General features: G+C 37.5%; 1 protein-coding gene across 1 annotated transcript in view; it reads left to right on the forward strand.

Annotated features, from left to right (window-relative positions):
* PLXDC2 (plexin domain containing 2) overlaps positions 1–26389 on the forward strand; it is a 272495-nt gene that overhangs the window by 219716 nt on the left and 26390 nt on the right. The window contains exons 8-10 of the mRNA XM_054817548.1: positions 3358–3453; positions 4382–4463; positions 24413–24473. Of these exons, the coding sequence (XP_054673523.1) occupies positions 3358–3453; positions 4382–4463; positions 24413–24473 (239 nt within the window). The remainder of the gene's footprint in view (positions 1–3357; positions 3454–4381; positions 4464–24412; positions 24474–26389) is intronic.

Genomic DNA, 26389 nt, shown 5'->3' on the forward strand with positions numbered 1-26389 from the left:
GTACTTTTGGCCTTGTGTTCAAAGATAGTACATGTACATGCCACAGAAACAAACCAAAGAACATTTTGGACCACACTGTAAATTAAACCAAATGTAAAAAAATAGACTCTGTGATTGAAGAAAAAAAATTTTAAAAAAATTATATCATTCAGTTAAAAAGGGTATTTCAGATACTCAGAAAGACCTACAGAAAAGTAAAATATTTTCATGACAAGGAGAATGTGTACATATTTTCTGAAATTCAGAACCAGGAATGGTAATTCAAAAGTATATATGCATGCAAAAAGTCCTTTTCATTTCCTCCCTTCCCTGTTAGACCTGATGTAATATGTCTATTCAGAAAAATACCTGCACATGATGCTTAATATTTTGTCTGTTACTACATCAAATGATTTTACTAGATCTTGTCAGGTTAAGGTACATACCGAAGTACATGGACTCATAAGTTCTTTGGGATTCTGCATTTGTACTTGTTTGTAAAAGGGCTAAATATATAGCATAAGACAAAGAAGAACAAGTTCCACCTGAGTGAAAGGCAGTGTCTGTCTTGGGTTGGAGCAGGAATGTGTGTGGAGAGGTTGAGTAGGAAAATGTAAGGGGATAGAATTCATTTTTCTGTTTGTCCTGTTGAGTTTAGCTTTTCTAGCTTGTTTTGTTAAGCAGTTACAGGCTCAGAATTCTAAATAGGGAGGGAAAAGTGCATTTTGAGGACCTAAGTATAGCGTGTTTCAAGTCAGACTTTCAAAACAATCTACATCTGCATCTTTTTACAACCTTGCCGTGCAGATAAATTTGATCGCTCATTTTTCCAACCACCCGCCTGCAAGTATATACAAAGCTGTTAGAAGATGACTATGCAAATACCTATCTGTGCTTAGGTTTCTTACAGTAGATTGATCCCTCATATGCAAACTCACCACCTGTGGTTGGCACAGTCTTCTTACTGAAGAAGAAAAGATCAAACCTGAGTCTACCAGGCAGTGAGATTTAATGGGATCAACAGTCATACTGAAATATGTGTGATTTGAAATTATTTTTTTCATAGCAAACTTAATTCTCTTAAAATCAGTGGTGAGATAAAAGTGTCTGTGACCTGAGTCACTGATTCTTACTGGACTTTTGGAAAGCCAGAAGCTCCTTATTTGTTGTAAGCTAGGTGAGGAGTCTGTTAGGAAAGGTTCAGAGCAAACAGGATTATAGCGTGCCAGTCTGTACCGCTGCTAATGAGATGAAATGGAGTTCAGTTAAAGTGCCGGCACCCACCATTTCAATTTATGTATTCGTTTGCTTATATTTTTGGACAGAAGGATAAAGATTTCTGTGGAAAAAAATTACAGCCTTCAGCATTGGCAGGAGTTCATTTCAAACACATTTTCTGATCACACTGATTTGGCAGGTGCTTTTATGGGACTTACCGTCCTGGGAGCATAAACCTCTCACTGCTGGCAAGAGATTTTCCCCACCCCAGCACAAGGTTAGCTTTGTCTTGAAAACCTTTTCTGTCCAGTGGGTTTGAAGGACATGGCTAAGGCATTTATTGGGATAAATGTTTGGCACATCCCCATATCTATCTTTTAACTAGTCAGAATGACTTTGTAGGCAAAACATAAAACTAGCTTAATTATAGGTGCATTTCATACCGAAAGAGAAACCTTCTATCGGGAGGGGTGAAGCCATAGCAAAGTCAGCTTCAAATAAATGGCAAGAGGAACTGCTTGGCAAAGGTGCTGATTTGGAACTAAGTAGAAATATTATTGTCTGGAAGCCAGACACTGCCTCCCTGTGCCCGACAGCTTATGCAGTGAGAGAGGGCAGAGAAGCTGCTTCACCCGCAGCAACCCTGGCTGATGCAGGAGAGATTTATCCCACCCCAGCTCTGCTTCTGCCTCCCCTCCCTCCTCAGATTCCCCTCTTTATTCCAACTGACACCAATAGCTTGATGGTTATTTTCTATATGTTGTAAAGGGGATTCCCACACTTGTGCTTTTAGAGGTTGGCCATCCCTCTTTTCTTAGAAAGCCTCGTACTCTTGAGCCAAGAGGCACCTTAGCCACGGGACACCTTAGTGCACTTTCTCTCTTCCCTTAAAAATTAGTATTTATTGATTGATTGATTTTAGTTGAGGTTCCATTTTCTGTCTGAAAAAATGCCTACAGCATCCCTCCTAACAAGAGATTGTGAAAAAACACTTCGGATTTGGTGCTATGTGATTGCTTAACAGCTGGGGAGCCCACATGAGCCCACTTCAAGCTGCAGAAATGCAGCCTTTACACCAAGGTGTACCCGAATCCATACAGGGCTGGCAACAGAGAAGACTGCCTAAGATTGAGTTTGTGGCCATCTGCAATTCCTTTTCTTCTGTTGCACGTAGACTCAGACCAGCCATTGACAAAAGTAACCTGTTAAACCTTGGTATATAACCCTTTATTCCTCTCTGACATCATTCCACAGGGTCAGTGATTGTATTTAGCATTGATTTCAACTGCTTTAGCAGATGTTCAAAAAGGACGTAAACTTTAATCCAGCGCACCACGGAATCATCATTATTGTGTCAGATTGGTAGATAGTATACTTTTAATTTGCAAATGTACAAGCTCTCCAGTCCGCATTGCAGCCATGTACTTAAAATCCGGAATATTGAGAATACATGATAGGATATTGATCTGTAAACTAACAGTTATGTGATTTTTTTCACACTTACCTTGTGCTTTGGTCTTGCAGTCATCTGTGTGTTCAAAGCCCATAAGAACAGTCCATTGACTATATTGAATTTCTGCTTTGAGAAACTTGGGTGCAGTCAGCTTGTGTAAAGATTATGCATAACATTGGCTGTTTAGGAAGACTTGTCTAATGTTATAATATGAAAAAATGTTCTACTGCATTTCGATGTGAGCTAGCTTGTAGCTAACAAATTTGATTAAGCGATGATATCAGTTTTGTTTGCACATCTTGACAACAACTGACAAAGTGAGCATATAAAGCGTTTCTCTCAAGTTTGTAAGCTGAGAAATGTCTTAGGAAAGCAAGCATCTGAAATATACCCTAAAATGTCTGACAGTATACTCTTTAGAATTGCTGCCTAAATGAATGACTAAGATGCTTGAGAGCACACTCAGCATTTTCATAATCCCTTACCAGGAATAGGTGCCTGACGGTTTCTCAAGTGAAAAATTCTCCGTCTATACCTTTTACATGTTCCTTCATGGTGTCTATAGTTAAAAATATATTCCTGAGGAAAATTTGTGTCATGTGTGCACCTAAGGAGTAGTAAGCAATTGTTACATCGACTATTTTTTACAATCTACAGGCTGCAAAATAGTAAAGTGTGAAAATATTTTTATTTTTCTTTCCTGGTAGATGTCCGTAGAAGAACAATTTATGAGTACCACAGGGTGGAGCTACAGATGTCAAAGATTACCAATCTCTCAGCTGTTGAAATGATACCTCTTCCAAGTAAGTAAAACGTAATATGGGCAGGAGCCAGATCTGGGAAGGACTCCCCTCCCCCTCCCAGCAACACATACACGATTTAAAATATTTCGGTTTATCTGTGGACATGGAATCATGGACAGCTTCATTTATCCTCTCTCAGATTTATTCCCAGATGGATGATGCATTATCCAGTGCATCCTCATGTACCTCAAGTTAGTTTATAGGTATATAGCTCCCAGTGGGTTCTGAATGAAATTTGTGCCAAATCATTTTTTCAGAAGAATGATTATATTGCCTTTAAATTTGTTTCCTCAAGAAAAAAAGACCAGTTTTCATGCTTGCAAGGCAAACACAAATTCTTCTGTGTACTGTGCATCACATCACAAAGGAATATCCCCAAATACATTTTGCAGTTCATCTGCCTCTTTTGTCCAAGGTAAAACTACATTGTTTAGAAATCTCTGGGTTTAAACTGCCAGCTGTACTACTGTGAAGAAAAAAAAAAAAAAAAAAAGGAAACAGCTAGTTTTCTTTTTGTGATCCAATTATAGTTCTTGCACGCTTTCCTGCCAGTCGTCTTATCTTCTTATGTCCGAATGTAGGCAACACCAAGGAACACTGAAGCCAGGGAAGAAAGAGATTTAAGGAAATACTTAATATTAAGCAAAAAGATAAAAATTTAGCAGTGAACCTCTATGAACAGATTGGGAAGTGGGAATACATTTACAAATGGAATACAAATGGAATCCTACAGATAAAATGTACCTTTGTGCATACAGTTGGGCAATGCATTGTAATGGGCTGGTTTTAGTGTTTTATTTTGGACATGTGTGAACCTGTTGAGTCCCTAAATATATACTATCAGAAGATGTGTCCTTCTTTTGTGTTTTTTATGAGAATTATTTGTGATACTAATGTAATAATTTGTGTTTGTTTATCTGCGTCCCAGCTTGTCTCCAGTTTTCCAGCTGTGGTCCCTGTGTCACTGCCCAGATTGGTTTCAACTGCAGCTGGTGCAGTAAACTCCAAAGGTAAAGAAAAGGATTTTTCTTTTTTGTGTGGGTTTGCAGCTGTGCTCAAAGGATATCCAAAAACATTGTCTATAGGTTATTCAGCACAAAGGGTGGTTATACGTAGGTCTTATATACATGCATTCACATGAACATAAACCTCAGTTGCAATCACTAGCAATACATCATGGTCCCATTTCACTTCAGCAAATAAATTAGGCAAGAATAGTCAAAACAGTTGTTTTGGGAGTTAAGCCTTTGTTCCTATTTCCTTAACCCTAATTTAAAATCCTTTTGAAGGAGAACAAGAAGTAGAAATCATAATAAAATTCATATTTTCTCCCTATATCCCTGGCTTCATCAAAAATAATTTAACCACATGGAGATGCGGGGCGGTAATGTAACTATAAAGACGTACTTGTTCTCTTAACAGTAGGGAGACCGATACTTCCAAAGAGTCGGAGTCTTTTCTCTTTTAACCTCTCATTACACTTAGTGGGTACATTGGGTCTCCTCAGCCTCTCACTGCCACATGACAAGGACAGTCAAGTCAGTACCAGGAACGATTTAGTCTCTGTGGAGCATCTGGAGCACAGACAGCAAAATGGAAACCGAAGCTGTAGCTTTTCCAAAAAGTTCTTCGCTCACCGATCTTCATTGACCTTCATAGCAAGAATTTATTTAACACCAGTTCTCTAACACAAAACGCAGTATCATAATGGATATTTATTGTTGTTGTGTTTTTCAGCCCTAGTGTTCAGAAATGTTATGTATAAAATGGATGCATAATGAAAGGAGAAAAGGCTATTAGCATTCTAAAATAATGCAATAATTTGACACCATGTTGAAGAACCGATAAATACCTGATGTACATGGTATGGAACTGGGAACTTGGGATCACTTGTTATGTTTTCTTAAGCTTCAATTCCTGTAGTAAGTCATTTGAAAAATCACTCTCTTCTCGGTTTGTCTTGCAAAACACTCTTTTTAGTGGAATTAGAGCTAAATGAAATAATGTCACAGAAAACATATCAAACATCTTCAAGGGTAAGGATAATTGTAGAAAGCTGTTCCAAGCAAGCATGAACAGATTTTGCTTTGTTTAGTGAATTTCTTGCCTTCAAGCATTGCTTGATTCTCCTTCCCTTAATAAACGTTGTAGCACTGAGTTTCTGTTGGCTTTAGTTTGAGCAAGGTCTGTTGCTTTGTGGCCAGTGTTCTCATTTCTGTTTGGATAAACTCAATTACCTGGTAAAGTTCAGAACTCTTATGAAGAAGAGGCAAACCTTGAGATTCTTTGTGTTTTTCTGTAGTTTCTGAAGAACTGAGTTTCCTGAGTCCTGGAATTGCTGGGAAATATGTTTTGCTCACTGAGGCACAAATTCACTGCGGAGAACTAAAAGAGTTTTATCCTTCACCTTTAGCAGGAAGCAACACCAGGCATGTAGTTGCACTGTTCCATGTATTTAGGTGAATTTGTGGCTGCCCCTTCACAACTGGAAAGGTGTAATTTACTGCTGAAAAATAACACAGTCTCAACACACCTATTTCTATTCAATTAAATTTTGCATGAAAAAAAATCTTGCTTTTCATTTTGCCTGTGAAGATCACACTGCAATCAAAGATGAACCTACTGTGAGACAGTCCTGCACTCTTTCCCAAAAACAGCTGGCTCCACACTGCAGCACAGTTGTGCCTTTGACGAGCTGTAGCAGATAGATTGAATAGCTTCATTGCTGTTAATTAGCCCATTACTGACAGTAGTGAGACTATCATTTCATGCAGGCTGTGTTTGGACATTGTTTGACTAGCAGCAAAAGCAGGAACTGGAGTCAATTCCTTAAAAAAAGGATGGATCCAGAAAAGCAAATTAAGATTATGCCTCTGCATGGGAATTTCAGTAGTTTAAAACCAGTCATACCATCCAATTTGCAGCTATGAAGAGGAATAATAGTCAGCCAGGTTTAAGCAAATGTAAAATTGTGTATAGAATCATAAGAGTTCATAAGCAACACCTGAGAATGCCTCAGGCCCCATTGCCTTTCTTGGCCACTCTCCTCTAGCTTCTGAAATGAGCAGTTTATTTCAACTAATTCAGTTCTACAGAGAAACAGATCTGAAATAATAAGTGGATATGTATTTTGTGAAAAGAGGCAACTTGCTTTCCAAAATGTGAAAATTGAGCATTTATTTAGTTAGGATACATTACACTGTAGGATCATTGTAATCGGGACTCATTCCTGTCTCAGCTTTGACAATTTTCTGCTCCCTACCAGTTCTGGATATTCTCGCCAGCCTTCCAGTTAAGTACCTCCCTTCTTTTACCTTGCTGTTCCTCAGCATGTTTATTCATTTTAGGGAAATACAAAAAACCACCTTACTCCATTCTCGGTGGAGGTGTCTGGATCACAGGACAGTACGCAGAATCATTTACTTCAGTATCACATTGTGGTTTTGCTCCCCTCAAAAATAAGTTTGCTGTGTTAAAATGTTCTTTTTTGCATGTGATAAAGAAGCACTTGCTTAACAAGAAAATCTAACCATCCTGCTTAAAAATTATAAAGGATGGAAAGTTTTGAGTTCTTTCATCACAGTGCTCCAGCTTTTTCTGTATGTCACTGCTCTTCAGTCACCAGCTTTGTAAATCAACCTAGACTTTTATCTCTCCTTGTGATATACATTGCTCTGCTGCAGCAGAATAAAATTTGCTTGGAAAAACAAGGGCAAAGCATTACATGAAGTATTAACTTAGACATTTCAGAAGTGCCTAGAGTACAAAGCAAATTAATATTTACAGTCCACTTTCAAATGAGTGCTCATAGGATTTTTTGAAGTAAGCAGAAGCAGATGCTTAGGAGTAATGCCTGAGTAGTGCTTCTGGGTTGCAGAGCTGACTGAACACACTGGCCTCGGAGATGAGAAACCAAAAACTGTCTCTCTTGGCTGCAGGCAAAGCCCAGGGTGGGGAAGGCAATTAGCCTTTTGGTGCAAAAGCCTGAAGAAGGCTTTGAACTTGATAGTGACAGGTTTCCAGTGTGGCAATAATCTACCAATGATCTAGTGCTCCGATTTCTGCAGAGGGAGAATCGCCTGTTTGCTGGTGAGGACACCATTAGGGAGCAATGAGGGTCAGATATGGCTGCGACAGACAGCGATGTTCCTCCTGTGGAGCCGCAGTAGCACGTTGGTACTCTACAGTGAGACCTCCCAGAGCAGGCAGACTTCCATGCGGGTAACAAGCAAACGTATCCAGAGGGAAACAAAACTCTGTACCAATTCTACAACCCTTTTTTCTCAACAAGTTATGACCCAGAGCAACATAGCTAGAGCAACATTACTACCAAGAACAGCATTTTGTATATTTTTTTTTCCTTGCACAAAATTTAAACCATATATTGAATCATTCCCAAAACAAAGTACAGTTCTTGGAAAAGCAGAAAGTTTATATAAAACCTGTAACTGCACAATGAAAATTGACCAGCAGAGCCATTGCAGAATAACTGTACTCCCCCATGTGGGCAATCTGTGTTGAAATAAAATAACTTTATTCTACAACAGTGGGTTGTTTCCTACCTGTAACTTCAGCCCAGCTGCTGTGCAAGCTCTGCAGTCTTCGGAGAGGTAGGTTCTTCTTGTAGGTGATTCATAGCAAAATCCTCTATTCCTGTTGCTCTCTACAAGCTTAAATCACAGTTTCCCTTTTCATAAGGGATCATCGAACTTTCCACTCGGAAATCCAGTATGACATATGTCATACAGTTTCATCATGTCTAAAGCAAAAGCATATAATTTTCTTTTGACTTCAGCAGATGGAGGATCCCCCCTAGGACCTAATTTTTTTGAACTAGGTATGTTCCATAACTGTTCCATAAGTAAAAGAGACTAACTATAAATACGTAAGCTAAGGCGATATCATAGCTTTCTCCTATACAAGCGTCTATGTCTATAAAATACCAGAAACACTTATCATCTGTCTCATAGTAGTCACCTGTGGCTGAAACTTGGATCATTTGCTCTTCAATATCTCTGACTTCCCGGTGTGTAAAAACTGGGAGAATTCTTTGATGTTAGATCATCTTTTCATGCTTCTGAAAATGTTTATATACTCTAGGCACTTAGTATAGCCTGCATGTTAGAGATGTCATTTTCTAGGAAAGTTTTTGGGAGCTTTAAGGCAACTTTGCTGTTATTTTATAGGTTCAATTTGTACAACTTGCTTGCATTACTGAAATACTGAGTTCCCCTGGAAATATTTGAAGTTAATTGCCCAAGAAATTAATTGTGTTTATTAACTTTAAAAGAGTTGGCACTGAAATAGAATGAAATAGGATGCTTAAATGATCAAGGAATTTTTAAAAGCCACCTTTATACAAAGTTTTGAAAAGATTTATGTTCAGATTCTGTAGATATTGATGGTTTTGTTTTGATGAACTTCAGGAAAGTCTGATTTCAGCAGTGAAGTTATACTGACATTTCAGTGAGTTCAGAAATGAGGCAAAGAGCACACCCTTGCAATCTGTGCATGCTGGAGACTCAGGTTTTGAATGTGTCTCATGCTTCACTTAATTAACGCAGGATGAAAGCATCTCCCAGTCCTTGCAACATCGCTCAGCGTTAGCGAGGTATTGTCATCCCAGCGCTGGAGATAGGGAACTGGAGTACTGAAGGACTAAGGGCAAGAGCTACAAGCAGTTTAGATGGTAGTTTTATTCAGCTGTCACTGTTGGTGCCTATATTCAAATTTTAAAACCTCAAAACTGGCTGCCTTATGCCAAGGGCACTCAAAAGCCTAACGGCTAGGTGCACAAGGGTGTTTTGCTGGCTGACCCACCTGGGTTTTCAAGGGAAGTTATGCAGAATAATAAGTGCTAGAAGCACCTTTTCACCAAACTCTGGACTTAAGTATCTAAGTCCAAAAAGGTCTCTAGCCTTCAAACACTTTGTCTGAGGAAATACCTACAGCTGCCTGAGTCTAAGCCAGACTCAGCAGGGAAGTCTCTGAGCCCCACGAATCTCCTCTACTCATTATGTGTGACACCACAGCAGTCTCACAATGATCACAGAATCCCCTGAGGCACGGGAGGTAAGTGAACATGGGTCCTCTGAACCCAAGTCACACCTGAAGGGTGGATGGCCCATCAGATGTCCAGGGGCTTAAGCCTGAGCACTGAAACTGGTAGCCCCTTGCATGGCTCCAGCACAGAGCAGCTCTGCTACCCTCAGGCGGTGGCTGCCTGGAGACTCAGGTCAGCTCCTGCCGCTGCTCTCCAGGGAGCCATGCCAGGGGCTTCCCCGGGTCCACCAGGGAAGAGAGATCCAGCTCTGCAAGTCCTAGCTCACAAAAAAGATCCTGCTCATGTATAAACGCTATTCACTTATATCCTTAAGTGTCTCCGTTTTCCAGACTATGCATTGAATAATCTGGTTTGAAATCATACCCATTGATGGTATTGACCCATGGAGTGCACACCCCCAGTTTGAAAAGTGCCCTGGAATAGGCTGCACAAATTCCCGTGTTGGACTTTCTGTGTGCAGTGATGAGCCAGGATGCTCCGTGCAATCTAGGCAGAGTTATTCTGCCCGTGTGTGTGCACACAGGTCCCGAAGCTTCTTGTACACTTAAAGCAATTCTGAGCTAAAAAGATGAAAGAATCCCATTTGTGCTACATTTCCCCTCAACACTTAATCCCATATGCCAGCAACAGCACTAGTTGTGTAAATGAAAAGGTTATGACTGCTTTTTTTGAATGTGTTCTAAGCAGAGTGAAAAATCAGAAATATGTCTGGGAATAGTAGCAATAATAAGTGATTTAAGTCTTGATACTTCTAATCTTTTATTATGATAATCACTGTTCCCATCTAAGCAGGTAATAAGTTGTTTTGCTGATTAGCTGGAAAGCAGAGAAGGGAAAATCTTCAGGCACTTGCAGTTCTTAAGAAAACATTTTACAGTTGAAATATGAAGTGACAGTTTTCCACGGTGCCCTTACGGTAATTGAGATAAAAAATGGTCGCCTATTATTTGTCTTCTGAACTTCTGGGCAAGCTTGAAATATCTTGTTTGTTTATTCTTCTTTTAGAAAGAAATTGAAAACACGTTTAGTTAACTTTCAAGTCTGAGTTTATGTCTGGAAAGGTTCAATATCAGGAAGCGGAAAAGGTTTAGGGTTTTTTGTTTGTTTGTTGTTCTGTATGTCCCACCTGACAAGAGCTATTTTCATAAAAATTGTGTTGAATCAAATGTCATAGTATAAGTAACAGTCTTATGTAATCTAAAATATTTATGGGCTAAGCAAAGCACCACCCATACAGAATTACAAAAAAAGCACAAAAATAAATATCATGCAATCTAACTACATAAACCCTCTGATTTACAAAAGAAAATTAAAAAATGCAAATAAGAAACACAGGGTCTTTCTCCACACAAAGCTTACAGTTTGGTATCAACATTTTCCTCATCTTTTATTGGATAGCTGACACCATAACAAAAGTTGTAGATTCCATTACGGAGCAGGGAAAGGCAATGGATGAGATCAGGACCAAAAATACTCATAAGGTGAGAGTGTAGATACATCAGCTTAATTGTGCAGTGAACATGTAGTGAACATCTCCTGTCGTGACATGCTTTGGTCTAAGCACTCAGGTTGTTTTACCAAAACTATGAAGTTCTAAAAAAAATAAAATAAAAAAATCTTGAAATCTAGAAGTTTTTAACTCAGATGTTATAAATACACTCCTCAAAAGCTCCGGAAGCTCGTCTTATGCAAAGAAATTACGATGAAGGCATGGAACTGAAGTTACTGTTTATTTTATGGGTGAAGTAACAACCTTGGGCATTGCAGTACACGGTGGCAAAACACTTAGTACAGTGCAAGAAAGGGAGTTTTAGCTTCTGGCCCTGAAATTATTTTTACTCCTGTCCCTACATTCATAAGCAAACATTTGTAGAGCTCAATTTTTATTCAAATCCTCACTTTTACATACTTCCTGGTTTTAATTATTTTAATTTTCCTAGTTTGTTTGCTTTAGGGATATTACATATTTGAATTCCAAATTAAAAGATGGGAGGAAGACTTGCTGATTTATACTTAGGCTTTTTTTATCCCAACACTATTCAGCTGACAGTAGTGTGCTGTTATTACAAAATTGGCCACAGTATCTTAGCCATTGAATTACAAAATAAAAAAAAAAAAATGAGGCATTTGTATGGATTAAGTAAACCACCAGAGGGAGCATACATAATCCAATCAGTGTAATAGATTCATACGCAAACGACAAGGAAAATCTCATTTTAAATGCTTTAGAAAGGCTAGAGGTTTAAAATATAGTGTATTTTGTAAAATATATTCCATTCTATCAATGTGTATAACTTCATGAATTTGCTGATCATAGTGCTGCTTCAGGCAAAGTGGAAGAAATGTCCCCAGATTCTGCCTGTTTCTAGAATTTGTATTTCACTACAGCAGTTTTTTATGCTGGAGTGGTTTTATATGAAAACATGGCAGAGTCCTAACACCTGGGTCTTAACAAGCAGGTTGTCGAATTAGGTCAAATTTACCCCGTGATAAATGAAAAGTAATGTCAGTACTATTTTTCTAACTTGTATACTGTTTGTCTCAAATTATGGAGCAATCATATTGAAAATCTGGCCCTTTGTCAGAGTTTGCTCTGATTAAAATGCAATGTATTTTTCTTCTGTTTTAAAAGTTATGTTGAGACAGCAATCGGTCTTTTTAATCAAGTGCAACAAATGCATCAAGAATGAATGTGTAAAATTGTCAGCCCTGATACAGTACCGATAAGAATGATACGATAACTAGATCTATACTTTATTGAGCAGAAAATTGCTCCACGCCCAACTTCTTCACATCGTTTCCAAGCTGCTCACTCTTAATTTGACAAGCTAATTTGAACGCATGAACTGCAAGAAACTGTTAGGAAATTAGCATTCAATAATTGAGAATTTTGTATGCATGGCAAGCCTGATGGGAGTAAAGCAAGAAAAGAAAGTGGCACAGAAAAGCTTAATGAACAAAGCGTTTTCTCAAACCGGAGTGAGCCCAGTGCTGGTAGTGTTTGATGAAAGAAGCCTCACAAGATCACATAGATCATAAATCTTCTCAAGTGGGATGGCAGTTCTCTTTAGAAGACGGTGTAAGCTTCAGTGACCCTGAAGGTATATTTAAAAATACATAACAGTAAAGATGTACATATCAGAAAAATGTACATAACAGTACATTTAAAAGTACTGTTATGGAACGTGGATAATCCTGAGCTCTTAACATGTTTTCATTGAAAGTTAGCCTGCAGCCAGATGAACTAAGTTTTTACTGAGATTGATATACAGATAAATAGCAGATAAATAGCCTTTCTGCATTTTTTGATAAGTTTGTGGAATTTGTTAGTAGCTGGATTCCATGGAATTATTGTGGAATTTCTGTAATTCCCCTTAAACACAGATTGTCTGGTACAATTCCTATGATTAATACAAATAAACCTAAAAAGTTCGATCTCCACACAGAAGTCTAGTGAAGGTGCAGTAGCTCTCAGAGGCTTGGGACACATCAGAGCAAAACCAGCCATTTCACTAGATATGGTGTGGGACCTGCTAATGTAGAATCATCCCCTTGCCTGGTTCAAAGCTGATATCTTAGAATGGACACACACCACCTGAGAGCTATGTGGAATACTTTTTCAGGGCAAACACCTGAGCTTTTTGCTGCACTAGTCGAACTTTCTTATGAGCTTCATTCCTCGAGGTTCCTTTCTCCACGTCTTCCGCAGTGCGCTCCTGTCTGCTCACTGATGTTCTCAGCAGCCCCAAGATAGAGAATAAAACTATCCCTATCCTACCATTAACAGATTTGATATCTACCTAACTGAATTTGAATCCTGCTTTCATACAGAAACTAGCCAGTTTCCTTACAACTGCAGCATTAGTCACACACTTTTACATATGTATGCCTTGCTTTGTTTTCCCTGAATAACTCAAAACAACATGTGGACAACAGCTATGCTCATAACTGAAGCAGATTTTTAAGAAACGTAAGGCTGGGTTACAAAACTTTATTTCTAGAAAATGAGCAGAAGATTGCGACAGTTCTCATTACTCTGAAATCCTAACCTTTCCGTTGAAATATTTTCTATGAAATCCTGGACCTGAAGGCTGGGAAGCATTTTGAAGTTTCTTAATCTAGATATAAACACAGTGATTTATTTAAGCCACATCACTCACACTACTCATATTGTATATTTGTGTTTCCTACCATATCATTTGTCTTTCAAAATTTGAGATTGGTTTCACTAGCTCTTAGTTGCCTTGCCAGAGCTGTTATTGTGTCTTCTGGAGCTTAGAAACTCTGTTCGTTATCCACTCTGCAGGTTTCTGTGGTATCCAATTTTGCGACACAGCTTGGCCAAGACATAGATATCACAGCCAATATAAAAAGGACCACTGCCTGGACTGTTTTAAGACCTTAATGCAAAGTCTGTCTCATGTAGGTCTATCAAATATATCACATTCCCAAGGTGTTTTATTATAAATGCAGGAAGTCGTTATCAAAGATACAGACGACACTTAAACACTTAAATCCCATTGAGAGAAGGGAAAGTAGACATCCGTTATTTATACCTTTGAGAATATTTACTTTTGCTGATTAATTTGGAAGGAAGATCACCAAATCTGTGTTTAATTTCCATGTTTAATTTCACAGATGCATCTAAGAAACCATAGTGATAAAACACTAGATAAATAGGTAGGTAGCACAGCTCTCTGCTGTAGAAACTTCTTTTGCAATTCTTTTACATACTAGTAACTTTTCATTCTTCATTTATTGTATTAGAACAATAAGACAAAACCCCATTCAGTCTTTGATGAACCTAGAACTGCAGCTTCTGTGCCAGCCATAAATCTTTCAAATCCCAACAGAGCTGAGCTCGTTAATTCTGCAGTTTGTTTATCCTGAGGAGTGCTATAGCCATAATAGTGGGTAGTGCCCTGCTCTATTAAACAGGCATTCACTCTGGGATTAAACAGTCATTTGCTGCCAGAACTGCACCACGTTCAGTCACACAGCAGCCCCAGATTCTTTTCTATTTGGTTTCATTTTTATCTGTTCATTTCTTACATGGATAGCTACTACCAGAAAGTTGGAATTCAAACATGTTCCTATTTCATTGGTGAAAGGTAACACTTGCCTGTGAAAGGGGTCCACAGACAGGTGCCTCAGAATGCAATTCATACGTATCGTAGACATTTTAAGAACTCTAACTGCTGGTCATCATTCTATGGCATGCGATGGACTTTCTCAGGACTGTTTCTATACCAGGCATTATAGCCTGGCTGAATCCCAAATAAATGTCTCCAATGGTGGTTTAATGTAACTATTAGAGTTTAATTGTATAATCAGAAGAGTGCAAGGAACACATCGTAAACCAAACAGGCTTTCCTGATAACAAATTAAAAGATTTATACTTAACAACATGCTCATGCATTACACTGGGTAGATAAAGTATAATGCAAAACAGTTAGGATGTTAATTTGCATGGTATGGTAATGTGAAATATAGGTAGATGATGATAAGGTGAATACAGAACAGAAATGAGAACAAATATAAAAAAATATTTACTTAAACGCAAGAGTAAAGATTACTTCAAAAACATTGAGAGGGAAGTTACCAGGTAAGGCAGAAATTTTACCTACTTTACCTGAATTCAGAGACAAACCTTCAAGGAGGTTTTGACATCTGCAGATAGGAACCTCCTCCATATGAGCACAGGTTCAAAGACAGAGGAATGCAGTCAGGGTCTCAGACTTCTCTTTGATTCTCTCACTATAATATATCCTAGCCTAAAATAATCTCATAACAATGTATCATCTTGTCTACAGCATATTTTTTACCCTGCTTAGCTTGTCTTGACACTCAGGCTGTTTCTTCTAGGTCTTGTGTGTGTAAAGTCCCAACTTATCTCTTTTTCACACCTCTAAAATTTGGTAACTGTTCCTTAACCTAAACTACTGATATTTTTATCCAGTTCTCTCTCTGTTGACTATCGTATATAATTTTTTATATTATTTTATGCTGTTATTCCTGTGCTACTAGAAGAGTTATAATTAGGTTGACTAGTCTCTTCCCCTAATGAAAACAGTGGATTTTTAAATAGTTCATGGTCACAACTCCTGAAACCAAGTATGGCAGGATATAAGGAGTTTTGACTTCAGAAAGAAAAACCCTTCAAAGTTCTAATGTGGCAGCTAAGAGGAAAAAAGAAAGAAAACATAAGTAGTTGCTTAGTTTCTGAAGAGACCAGTTAGGCCCTACAACAGCAGTTCTCCCAGTTTATGAGCTAACTATTTAAGCAAGGTACTCCTAATGAACTAAAGTTTTGTTGTCCTAACTGAATTCTTAATCATAAAAGGTAGCATAGTACTGAAACAGGTTAGTTCTATTAACCATTGTTCCTCATTTTGTAATGTTTTTATGCATCACTATACAGAGAGCAGTGCTACTACTATTTTGCAGTTTATCTTACTCTCTCTTCCAATGGACTGAAATAAATCAACTTTACTGCTTAGAACAGTGGGACAACTTGGGAATTTTTTTCCTTTCCAACAATGATGTATTAGAAAATACACAAATTTGACCAGCCTTTATTGACCAAGCTTTATGACTTCAGGACAATTTGTCAGAGAGTTACAGAAAAAACTTCATTAATAGATTAGCAAAAATAATGATTGTGCAGTAGGTGCATTTTGTCCAATAGGCCCTTTTGGCAGAACATTAATTTAGTGAGGAACACAGTATCAGATTTCTTCCCTTTCATGTCTGCGATTAATTTAATTTGTAGTTTCTGACTCTTCCTTGACTGTTGGAAAGTGTTATGTTCTGAGAAATTAGTTTCTGTGTATCTTTTATGAAATATTTGAATATTCATGAGAGTATATTATAGAACTCAGATACCACCTCCCCATTGTATCCTTAATTGTTGGGCTAGATAATAATTTTCTCAGCTGCCCCTTTCCTTCCTCATTCCAAGTGTTTACAAACAAGTGAAAGAACAGTACAAAGCATTTCAGAAGGCCTCCTAATTCAGGACAGAAATTCAGGACATGTCTGTGGAGACAGGCAGCCCAGGTTATCACACCTGACTCTGGGATGCTTTATAGGATGAATGTTAATGTATTTTTGTGGAACCATTACTTTTCTTCCCTTCATATCAGCATCCAACCCACCGCATTACTATGGAGAAATCTGTCTTCCACCAGTTTTGTGACTCTCACTCTCTCACTCTTCATTTCTTCTGCTCTCATTATAAGGGAAATAAATAAAACAAGGAATTAAATAAATCAAATATAATTAAATCAATCGACGATTTTTTGTTGTTGTTTTTGCACTATATCAAATTTTCTCTCTCTTTACTTTTTCTGTTTCACTGAAATATAATGCAGAATGGCAGTCCCAGTCAGATTTGTTTAATGGTCAGTTCAGCGGTCATACAAAACAGTCACTTCTACAGCTGTAGTTCATCTTCCCATACCAAATATTTTGTGACATAGAATTACTTGCAAATTTAACAGAGCCTTGGAAGCTTCCTGGGCATTGGAAAATGATTGTCTGTGCCATTAAATAGTTATGATGTTCCCTGATGTGATTTCAGTCCATGCCCAGGAGCATTGGCCAGAACAGTTCCCAGGCATGGTGCAGGAGGTGGACTGTTCCAAGGATTATTCCCAGCTGGCAGTTTATGTGCAACCTCCTTCTTTTCAAGGTTGAGAGAGTTTGCTTGTTCAGGCATAGGCCATTCCGTGCCAGCTGTCTTCAGTGCCAAGGAACATTTCTGGGCATGTTTATTTTACTAGTGTAGAAACAGCCAGAATGATCACAATAGTCTTAACTGCTTTCCAAAAGTACTCACCTCTTATGGTTGTACTCCTGAATATAACCTGAGCGTCACTGAAATCATATTTGTCTTACAGCCTCCTAGATATCACTCTTTAAGGAAGGGCCATAAATGAAAAGTCTCTTTTTGGGACCATAATATTTTAAATTTTACATATTGCTATACACATACTCCTATGTAATGTTGCCAGAAGTTTTTATTTAGACAAATCTGAAATCTGCATATCTCTTCATAAAATTTGGATAATCTGAGATTAAGACCTGCCAAGGCAAACTGTTCAATTTCTCAACATAGTGTACTGATTCTCTATAGCATATATATTTTAACAATCTTTCCAGTCACCTAAACAGTGGGGACTCTGTAACATTCCTCTGTAGGAGGTATTCCCAGTTTCAGGGAAATAAAAATTTTATTAGTATTATTCCTAAATATCAAGGCTTTGTTGTGCACCATTACATCTTTAGTTCCCCCTCTACTCAGGTCTATTAACTCTTCCAATATCTCCGTCAATACATAGCATTAATGAAACCACTTGCTTCCCACCAGATATCACAACAAATATTAATATGTACAATTAATGAAGAAATTGATGAAGCCCAACTGTTCTGTAATTCTTTGGTAATCTGTTTTGCAGACTTCCTGCTGAATTTTGACTTCAGAATTTGACTCACTTTTAGAGCAAAAACGAGATGCAAGTAGAATACTAATTTGGGAAATTAATAACTTTCTGAACTTTAAGTTCCTTTGAACATAACCAGTTACAGGATGATTCATGTCCTTCCTTTCTTTTGCTCTCTATCTGAAGAGTTCATAGAGCCTTTACAGCAGGTGTTTTTCTTAACCTTCATTCATCCATACTTTCCACAAATGCAGCTTCAAAACTGTTTTTGTTCTTTGTGCAGCATGCTCTCCTGTTTTGTTGGCATACCTTTATAAACATATAAACATTGGCATACGTAGAGACAGTTAAGCAAATTATGCCTGCTTCTCCTGTCATAGCTCCTGTTTCCTTTGACTTCTTACTCTTTCTAGATTTGCGAATGAGATATAACTGGAGCAGTAACCTAGCCTAACCAAACACATCTCTGCACTTGTCTTTCTAGCAGGTCAGATGCTAGAAATGCTAGAAGTGGCCAATCAGATGCCCACTAGTACTGAAACAGCCACCACATTGCACGATTGCTAGGGGTTCATGTGTGATAACAGAAATTTGAACAGCCCTATTTCCTACTAGCTCTAGGCACCAGGCCACTTGCATCCTGTCCCAAGGATTCTACTACTTGTTAATGTTATCAGTGTTTTTTTATAAAGGAGCGAAATCCCAGGAAAAGTATATGAATAAAAAAAGGAACTTGGCCAATGTGTGAATGAGGTCTGTGCCTTGGTGCATGCCACTCGAGTCTTGATGTTTTTCAGTATCATTCCCAGTTCTACAGTTCATATGTCTGGGAGTACTATGGGAAGCATAGGAACTGTGAATTAGTGTACGCTCATCTGGTTTTCAGAAAATCTGGGCTTAACTCTAGGTTCTGCTACAAAATTCTGTGTTATCTCAGCTGATCGTTTCAAGTCTCCTGTGCCCTATTTCCTCATCTCTAAAGTGGAAAAGGAAATATTTTCTCCAAAGGTGACCTTTATATTTTTATTTTAAAAGCAAGACACAAAAAAATGAGTATCTGAGGCTAACTGTACTTCTGAGGTTGTCAGTGTAAAGCATCATAAAGTAGCTTTCAAAATACAGCTGGCCACTCACTTTTATTTATTTAAGGAAGTGTAACGTAACAGCAGGGAAAAAGAGAGTAAGATCATGGGAGCATCCACCCTAAAGTTGAAGAGATCATTTTGAATACTCCAAGATAGAAAATGGTTCAGACAGTCATGTAAAGGTGAGAAAGGGCAGATAATTGTGCTAGTTGGGATCATCAAGAGTGTAAAGTACGCCCAGCAGTGCTTCAGAACTCTTTGCCTCGAATCCTGAGTAATATCTTGTGTGCAAAGCAGGTAGCAATGCCAACACATCAGAATTCTCTGCTAACTTCTGTTGCTATTATCTCTTCATAGCCGCTTTGTGCAGGTATAAATGCACAAAGTCAAAGGCAGTGGAGAATTTAATCTAGTATAAGAGATATAATTTTAGTGTGGCTCCTTCCCAAGGAACATGTTGGATTGTTATTATTTTCTGATGATTCTGTTGGAAATTCTGATACCATAATCTCATAAATTTGACTTTAGGTCCCTCCTCTTATGCTTGCTTTTTCTTCTAGTTATTCAAAGCAGAGCCTTTAGCAAGAGTTTCCTTTTTATTCTTTATCTGCTTTTCAGCATGTTTCCTTTGTTGTTGTAACTGACATTAAGATTACAGAAAATATCCTCCTATTCTTCTTTAATCAGAACTCTGCCAAGTCTCACTTTAACTAGGATTTTTTCCTCTGTTTCTAGTTGAATTGGAAATAAAACTTACTTCTTTCAGCCCACCTTTGTTCTCAGGCTCTTCCAAAAGCAAGAATTCCCTGTGGGAGTCATTTCCTACTGCCTATTCACATGTGTCAGAGTTACAAATATTGAATCTTACTCATGTGCAACCTCTTTTACTGTAAAATAGTAGCCTTTTTTTAACATCTTTTCACTTTTCTGTTTACATGATATTGCAGGAGTACTTTTCAGAACATGTAGCTATATTTTTCCAAACTTTCTGCCCCATAAAATTGTGGAACCATCATCAGGTTGAAGATTGCCTGCTGAAATTTGTGCCACTCTCTGATCCTCCTTATCATCACCTGAACATTGGAAATTTTGAGAGGCATGCAATGTTAAGACAAGGAATTCAGTGCAGCAGACACAGACATGCTGCATCAAGTATTAACTATGCCTTAGTAATTATATTTGAATTTTTCATAAACATTAAAATAGTACCAGCTGTTTGTGGTGCTGTATGTTTAAAGTCCTTGTATTAAGAAAATCATCTAAGCTGTTCTTACCTTATAACAGCAAAGTGGGAGCAAATCCTCTTCTCATAATTCAAATTGTCATCCTATTCTGAAGCACGGTTTAATTAAGCAATATGTTTAAGTAAAGGATTAATACAGACAACACATTTATGATTGAATTCAGATATATGATTAGGTGTATTGAGCTAGATGATAAGCACAAATACCATTCAAATACCTTACAAATTCATACCACAGTCACTCACAGTGACATTTCACATGAACTTCATAAGCGCTTTGAGCTGTGATAAAATTCTGCGTTCGTGACAAGGGAAGGTGGAAAATAACAAAGAGAGGAAAATCCAGTCTTTTGCCAGACAGCACAGTGTGACAAGAAAGTGATATTCGAAGGATGGAGCAACAAAAATGGAGCTTATTCTGTGGTAAAAGGAGGCAAAGCCAGACCAAGCACAAAAGTAGTCCTTTTTTTCCTCCAAAAATCACTCTATGATTAGGGGTTTTTTCAGCTGGACAGACAAAAAGTTCAAGGCTTCCAGTATTTATTTTTTTTTAATATATTTTATATGTATATCTAATTTTATATTTTACTTCCTATCTCACTCAGCTTGGAAAGAAATTCCACTTTAAAATGTTCTCATTCTTTTTAGTAATTCAAACAACCTAGCAAGTGTTTTAATCTTTTCCTAATATGATGAACCTTCCTTAATGGTTAAAGGCAGAAAAGAGTTCTGTCTGTTCAATTTTCTTTTTAATTTTCCAGGTTAACCTTTTATTTAGAGGAGTTAATAAACATTTTAACTGAGCTGAGTAATTACATGGTATTCAAGAAATCATTTTGGGTTTCTGGAATGCCCCTCAGTTCCCAGAAATCCATTCTTCATATGCTGTTACAGATATCCCAGAAAAAAAAAACCCTAGGGAATAGTTGGTTTAATGGACACATGTTGTGCATTTTAATGCTCTTGATTGTTTTATACCAGCTTAACCTGGTGAAAAGATTTTTCCATCCAGACTTTGTCCCTGTCCTTCCTGGTAATTTTCCATTACATTTTTAGCTTTTACAGGTTAAACCTTGATGAATTTTCTGTATATAAGGTATCTGATTTATTAATATTATTAATCCTCATTGAACTCTCTTAAAAGAGAAGCAGTAAAGCATTTCAGCTTATGCACTGCATGGACACTTCTCATTTAAATATTCTCTGCCAGATAGAGGTGAGTGGCATCTGGTAGATCTGATGACATCTCCATCTCCTTTCTGCCTACATACAGTTCACTGAAAGGCTTCTGACATCTTTCTTGTTACGCAGACTCAGATGCATTAGTTATATCAAGTCATCATTGCTATACATGCAGAGACTTTAATTCTCCCTTTGTTCCCTGAACCAGTACTCCCAAGTTCCATACAAATCCTGGAATTCCTTACATTTCATGAATGTCCCTACTCTCATTTCCTAGCACATCTTCGTTATTGCTTTGTTAGGAGCTGATTCTGGTCATCACTTGAAAATGAAGTTGTAATAAAATGGTCACATTGACAGATGGCATAAATGGCATAGCTAATCAAATCTGCTCCAATGTTTTAATGGCAACAGGGAATTATCACCATGCTACTAGATGAAGGTCTTCTTAAAAATGCAGTTGGTAGAGCGGGTGTTGCACTGAAATGACAGTTCTCAGAATTCTAACTCAATGACGGAGCAATGATAGTATCTGCTATGGCTGACATCTCATTGACGCATATGTCAAAGGACGTAAACAAACATTTGCTTGGAGCCTATCTAGTTCCATAAAGCTGCTTTCTGATAATGTTGTTTGGACTCACCATTACATCAACAGAAAATGTTAAACATGTTCTTTAAGGTACGGTCATCTGAAGAGTATATCTCAGATATTTGAATGAGCCATTCCAAGTCCTTGATGCTGCATTCCACTTTTGGTGGTTTGTTAATTCCTGGCGAAAAATCAACCCAGCAATGTTACTTGCCACCATATTTCAGTATTTTGTCAGAAATGACTTAAGAATTGTAAATGAATGCGCCTGGGATAAGCTTTTATTCATTTAATCTTTGGACCCTTAAGTTTGACACCATTTACGTACAAGATAAAATCTAAGATACTAGGTCTAAGTACAGTTGGATTTGAATTAGCATGGATATGTAACTGCAGTAATTACATCTATTGTAGGAATTTATGGAGTGGCTTAATGTCATGTCTAAACATTGGGCTTGATTTTCAGACGTACACAATATCCTCAAACTCATTTGATTTTAGCCAGAGCAGTATGGCTGAAATGTAATATGTTTGTGAGTATTCAGTAGATCTAAAAATTAGTTTAATTCTCCTTGAAGATGGGCGCAGAAGTTGCTAATGAAGCTCTTCAGACTTTAGAGAAAAGTATGAGAGACTGAGACTTCAAAAAAATATGTTCTTTTCATACCTGGAATGTCACATCACCATTTCTTTCTGCTTAGCAAGGTCTTCCTTATTGTCTCAAACATTCATGGAGACAGAACACCCCAAAGATGGGGAGGCAGCACTGAGCTCCCAGCATAGCACTGACTCACCCTTCAGCAAGAAGAAAAAACTCTTTCCCATGCATTGGGAAGGAGTTCTCTGTATTTCTGTGGAATACATTTCTGGTTTGGGCATCTTTTTTTCTCCATTACAATAGGTTTTTGTAAAAGTCAGTTGCTGTAGAGTGAGTGATAGTTGGCACCTGTTAGGTTGGGTTATTGTTTTTAGTAACATTGCAAATGATGAATGTGGATCAGTGAAAGTACAACTAACAAGTGAATCACCATTTTCTCAAAATCTTTTGTCAAAGACATTGTAGAATCTGCTCGGAATAATTATATGAAGAAGTTTATTATCCCAAGTGTGTTGTTATTGTTGTTTACATCCTCTGGTAACATCCTGTCCTACTATAAAAATGATTCCGCTGTTCCATTCTTCCAAATGCACCTGTTTACGTCGGTTGAAGTAGGGTAGTACTTGACATGTCTTGGCATCTTTCAGTTCATTTAGAACAAAAAATTACCCCATAAATACAGCTAACCATAACAGTGGCCTTACTTGCTTGCCTAGTCTTATTAAAAGACAGTGAGAAAGTTATTTGCTGTACAGTCAGGTAAGTTATGATCATGGATGCCAAATGACATCATCTTGTCTCATAACAAAATACTACAGGAAATGAATGCAAAGAACAAAACAAAACAAAACAAAATTAAAAACCTAATTTGAAAATTAAAATAAAAATTAAAGAATCTCTTTCAAAGCCGGACATCATGATTTAGTTATTTGCTTGCCATTTTAATAATGCTTTGTGTTTGTAATGCTACCTGTTGTCTAGAAAAGCCTAAGTTACTGTATAAACACTGATAACACTCTTGTGAGATGGGGATTGCCGGTGGAATCATTCTACTTAAGTGTTACAAGTTGCTTTAACATTTCTTCGCTACATATTGCAAATGAGAAAGGAGGTTATTAACCTCACCTAATTTGATAAGAAATATGTATGCAACTTAAGTTTTCTGCAGCTAGTGAGGAGATAGAAGCAGCTGTATAGTATTCTCTAATCGTCATAAAGGCTGTTCAGAGGAGCTGTTATCTAAATCTGTGAACATTGATCGCATCGTTATATGTGTATCTTGATGTTTCAGATCACCTTGCCTGATAAAAGCAGTGACTGGTTCACTACATCCTCTGTGGGATTAAATTTTCCTGGCTAAGATGTCTGGACAGAAATAATTAAACCAATTTACATCCATATGGCTGACATCAAACTTAAAAATGCTAGGGCTTGGTGCAGTCTTAAGTATAATTATGCAATGGAAGGAAGACATTCCTATTTAAAGATTATAAATTAAAAAAAATAAAAAACAACATAAAATAATAACTCATTCATTGAAATGCCTTTCACTAAAGTGGATTAAGTGATTGACTCATATTGCAAGCAACAACCTCTTGAATAAAAGTAATATCACATAAATCATACAGATTTTAAAACAAATCACATCATTTACTTATTCTCTCTGTCATTCTCTTCTCTTCCTCTCCCTTCCTTTCTTGTTTTCTCCCTATTTTTATCTGGACAACTTCTATGTATTTCATCATTTAAAGATGCTCCAGTGGATTTGACCGTCACCGGCAAGATTGGGTAGACAGTGGCTGCCCTGAAGAGGTATGTAGTAGTTTACATCTTCAGCCTATCAGAGGCCATTTATATACTTAAGATGCTTTTGATTAATTTCCTCATATTATGAAGCATGATTTCAAGGCAAAGACATGCTATATTTATCTTTATCATTCAGTGGAAGTGCTGTAAGGGATAATAAACAAAAATAGGCTGAGCAATTTCACTCCCTATTTCAGGGAATAAAATGGACACAAAATAAAAAATTTATCTCTGAGAAAATACTTTAAATAAAAAATAAAAATACCAGAAAGCCTGCCCCAAAACAATGTCCCTGCACTGTTTTTCTCTTAGATCTTTGACTCTTGCCAGAAAAGGGGAAGAAACTGTGATGTTCCTCACCTTAGAAAACCCTCTGCCAGCATAGTCTCAAGTGAAAAACAGGCATTCCATGTCTTGCATTTTGGTTATGAAATTTAGCCAAATCATTTAGCACAGAAGAAATTACATAGATGAATTCAAAGATATTAAAACAAACCAACAACCAACTGTGAGGCATTTGGATGTCCTTTCCCGGAGAGGCAGTGAGAGAACAAGATCTCTGACTGTGGTAGTGGTAGACGGTCAAACAGGGACCACGGGCCTCCTCTAAAAGAGGTACTCGAGGTGCTCCTGCACCAGAGCCATTCATTTTCAAGACACATGTGTAAATATCTTACTGCAGGTTCTGTCCCAATGTCCTCCCTTTATAAGGCTTTTTGGTTTGAGGGTTCTGTTGTGTTGTTAGTTTTTTTCATTTGGGTAGTGTGGTAATAGGAACAAGTTAATTTATGACACATTTAATCTCCTGATGGCCATAAAAAAACAGTTACTTTTCCATTTTGGCTGAAAGGGCTAAATTCTGTCGTGAGTTTCAGCAACGTAGCCTTTCTGAAATGTGATGTCAGGTGAAACTGAGGGCAAAATGTAGCCCCAAGTGTCTAGTTAGAAAAGCACATTCTGTTTTATTCTCAGTAGAAGCAAAGATAAGTAATGATATAAATCCAGTCTGATGGAATAATTTTTTTTTTCTTATAACTGTAATTGCAAAATAACTGCATCCTATATACTGCCTTGTTACATGGGCTTGAAGCTTCTGCTTTGCAGTTTGTAAACTGATGATTTCAGAATGGAATTTCTGTGAGATTTTTTGTCTGTGGAGGACAACCTTTTCAAGAACTCAAGATAAAAGTTACTGGGAGTATTTGTTGTTATAGTGCACAACCTTTGTATTGCTTTAATCCAGATTATAACTAGCTAGGACTCACTTGTGCCTGTAGATGAAGTGATCCAGAAGCTACTCTGTGCATGACAGTAGCATCCCATTCTGCTTCTCCCTTCTTGTTTCAACTCAACTCATGCTCCAAGGCTTAGTACATGATCTGAGAGGAAAATATCGATACACTAAGTGTATCTGAGAAACTAATAGTTTGATTTGCACAGTTTTAGGCTACTTGATTGCTGCTCACAGTCCAGCTTTCAGGCTCTATGGAGTAGAAGCAACAGCTTGCTTGGCATCTTCCAGAATGATGCCCGAGCTGACTGCTGGAGTTCAATGAAGGATCAATAATTAGCACACAGAGGTTAATTTTAGGTGCATTCATTCAAGAGGATGAATAATGAGGATTCTCATAGTAATGTTTCCTTTTTTGTAATATAGATTTTGAGCTAAATTTCAATTAAATTGCATCAGTGAAATTAACAGTGGTTTTCAAGCTAAAACATGAAGAAATTTAAAGAATACTGCAGGTATTGATACCTTTTTTAACGTAATATATTGTTTCTTGTAAAACAAAGGACAATAAAATACCCATATATATATTAAAAGAAAGACAACACCCACTGGGTTTTGACAGCCAGATCTCAGTAAGATGAACAGGCTTTGCGGGATTCCACTTCTCATTAAAATAAATGGGGACAGCAGG

The sequence above is a fragment of the Grus americana genome, chromosome 2 (genome assembly GCF_028858705.1).
Source record: "Grus americana isolate bGruAme1 chromosome 2, bGruAme1.mat, whole genome shotgun sequence".
Lineage (NCBI taxonomy): Eukaryota > Metazoa > Chordata > Aves > Gruiformes > Gruidae > Grus > Grus americana.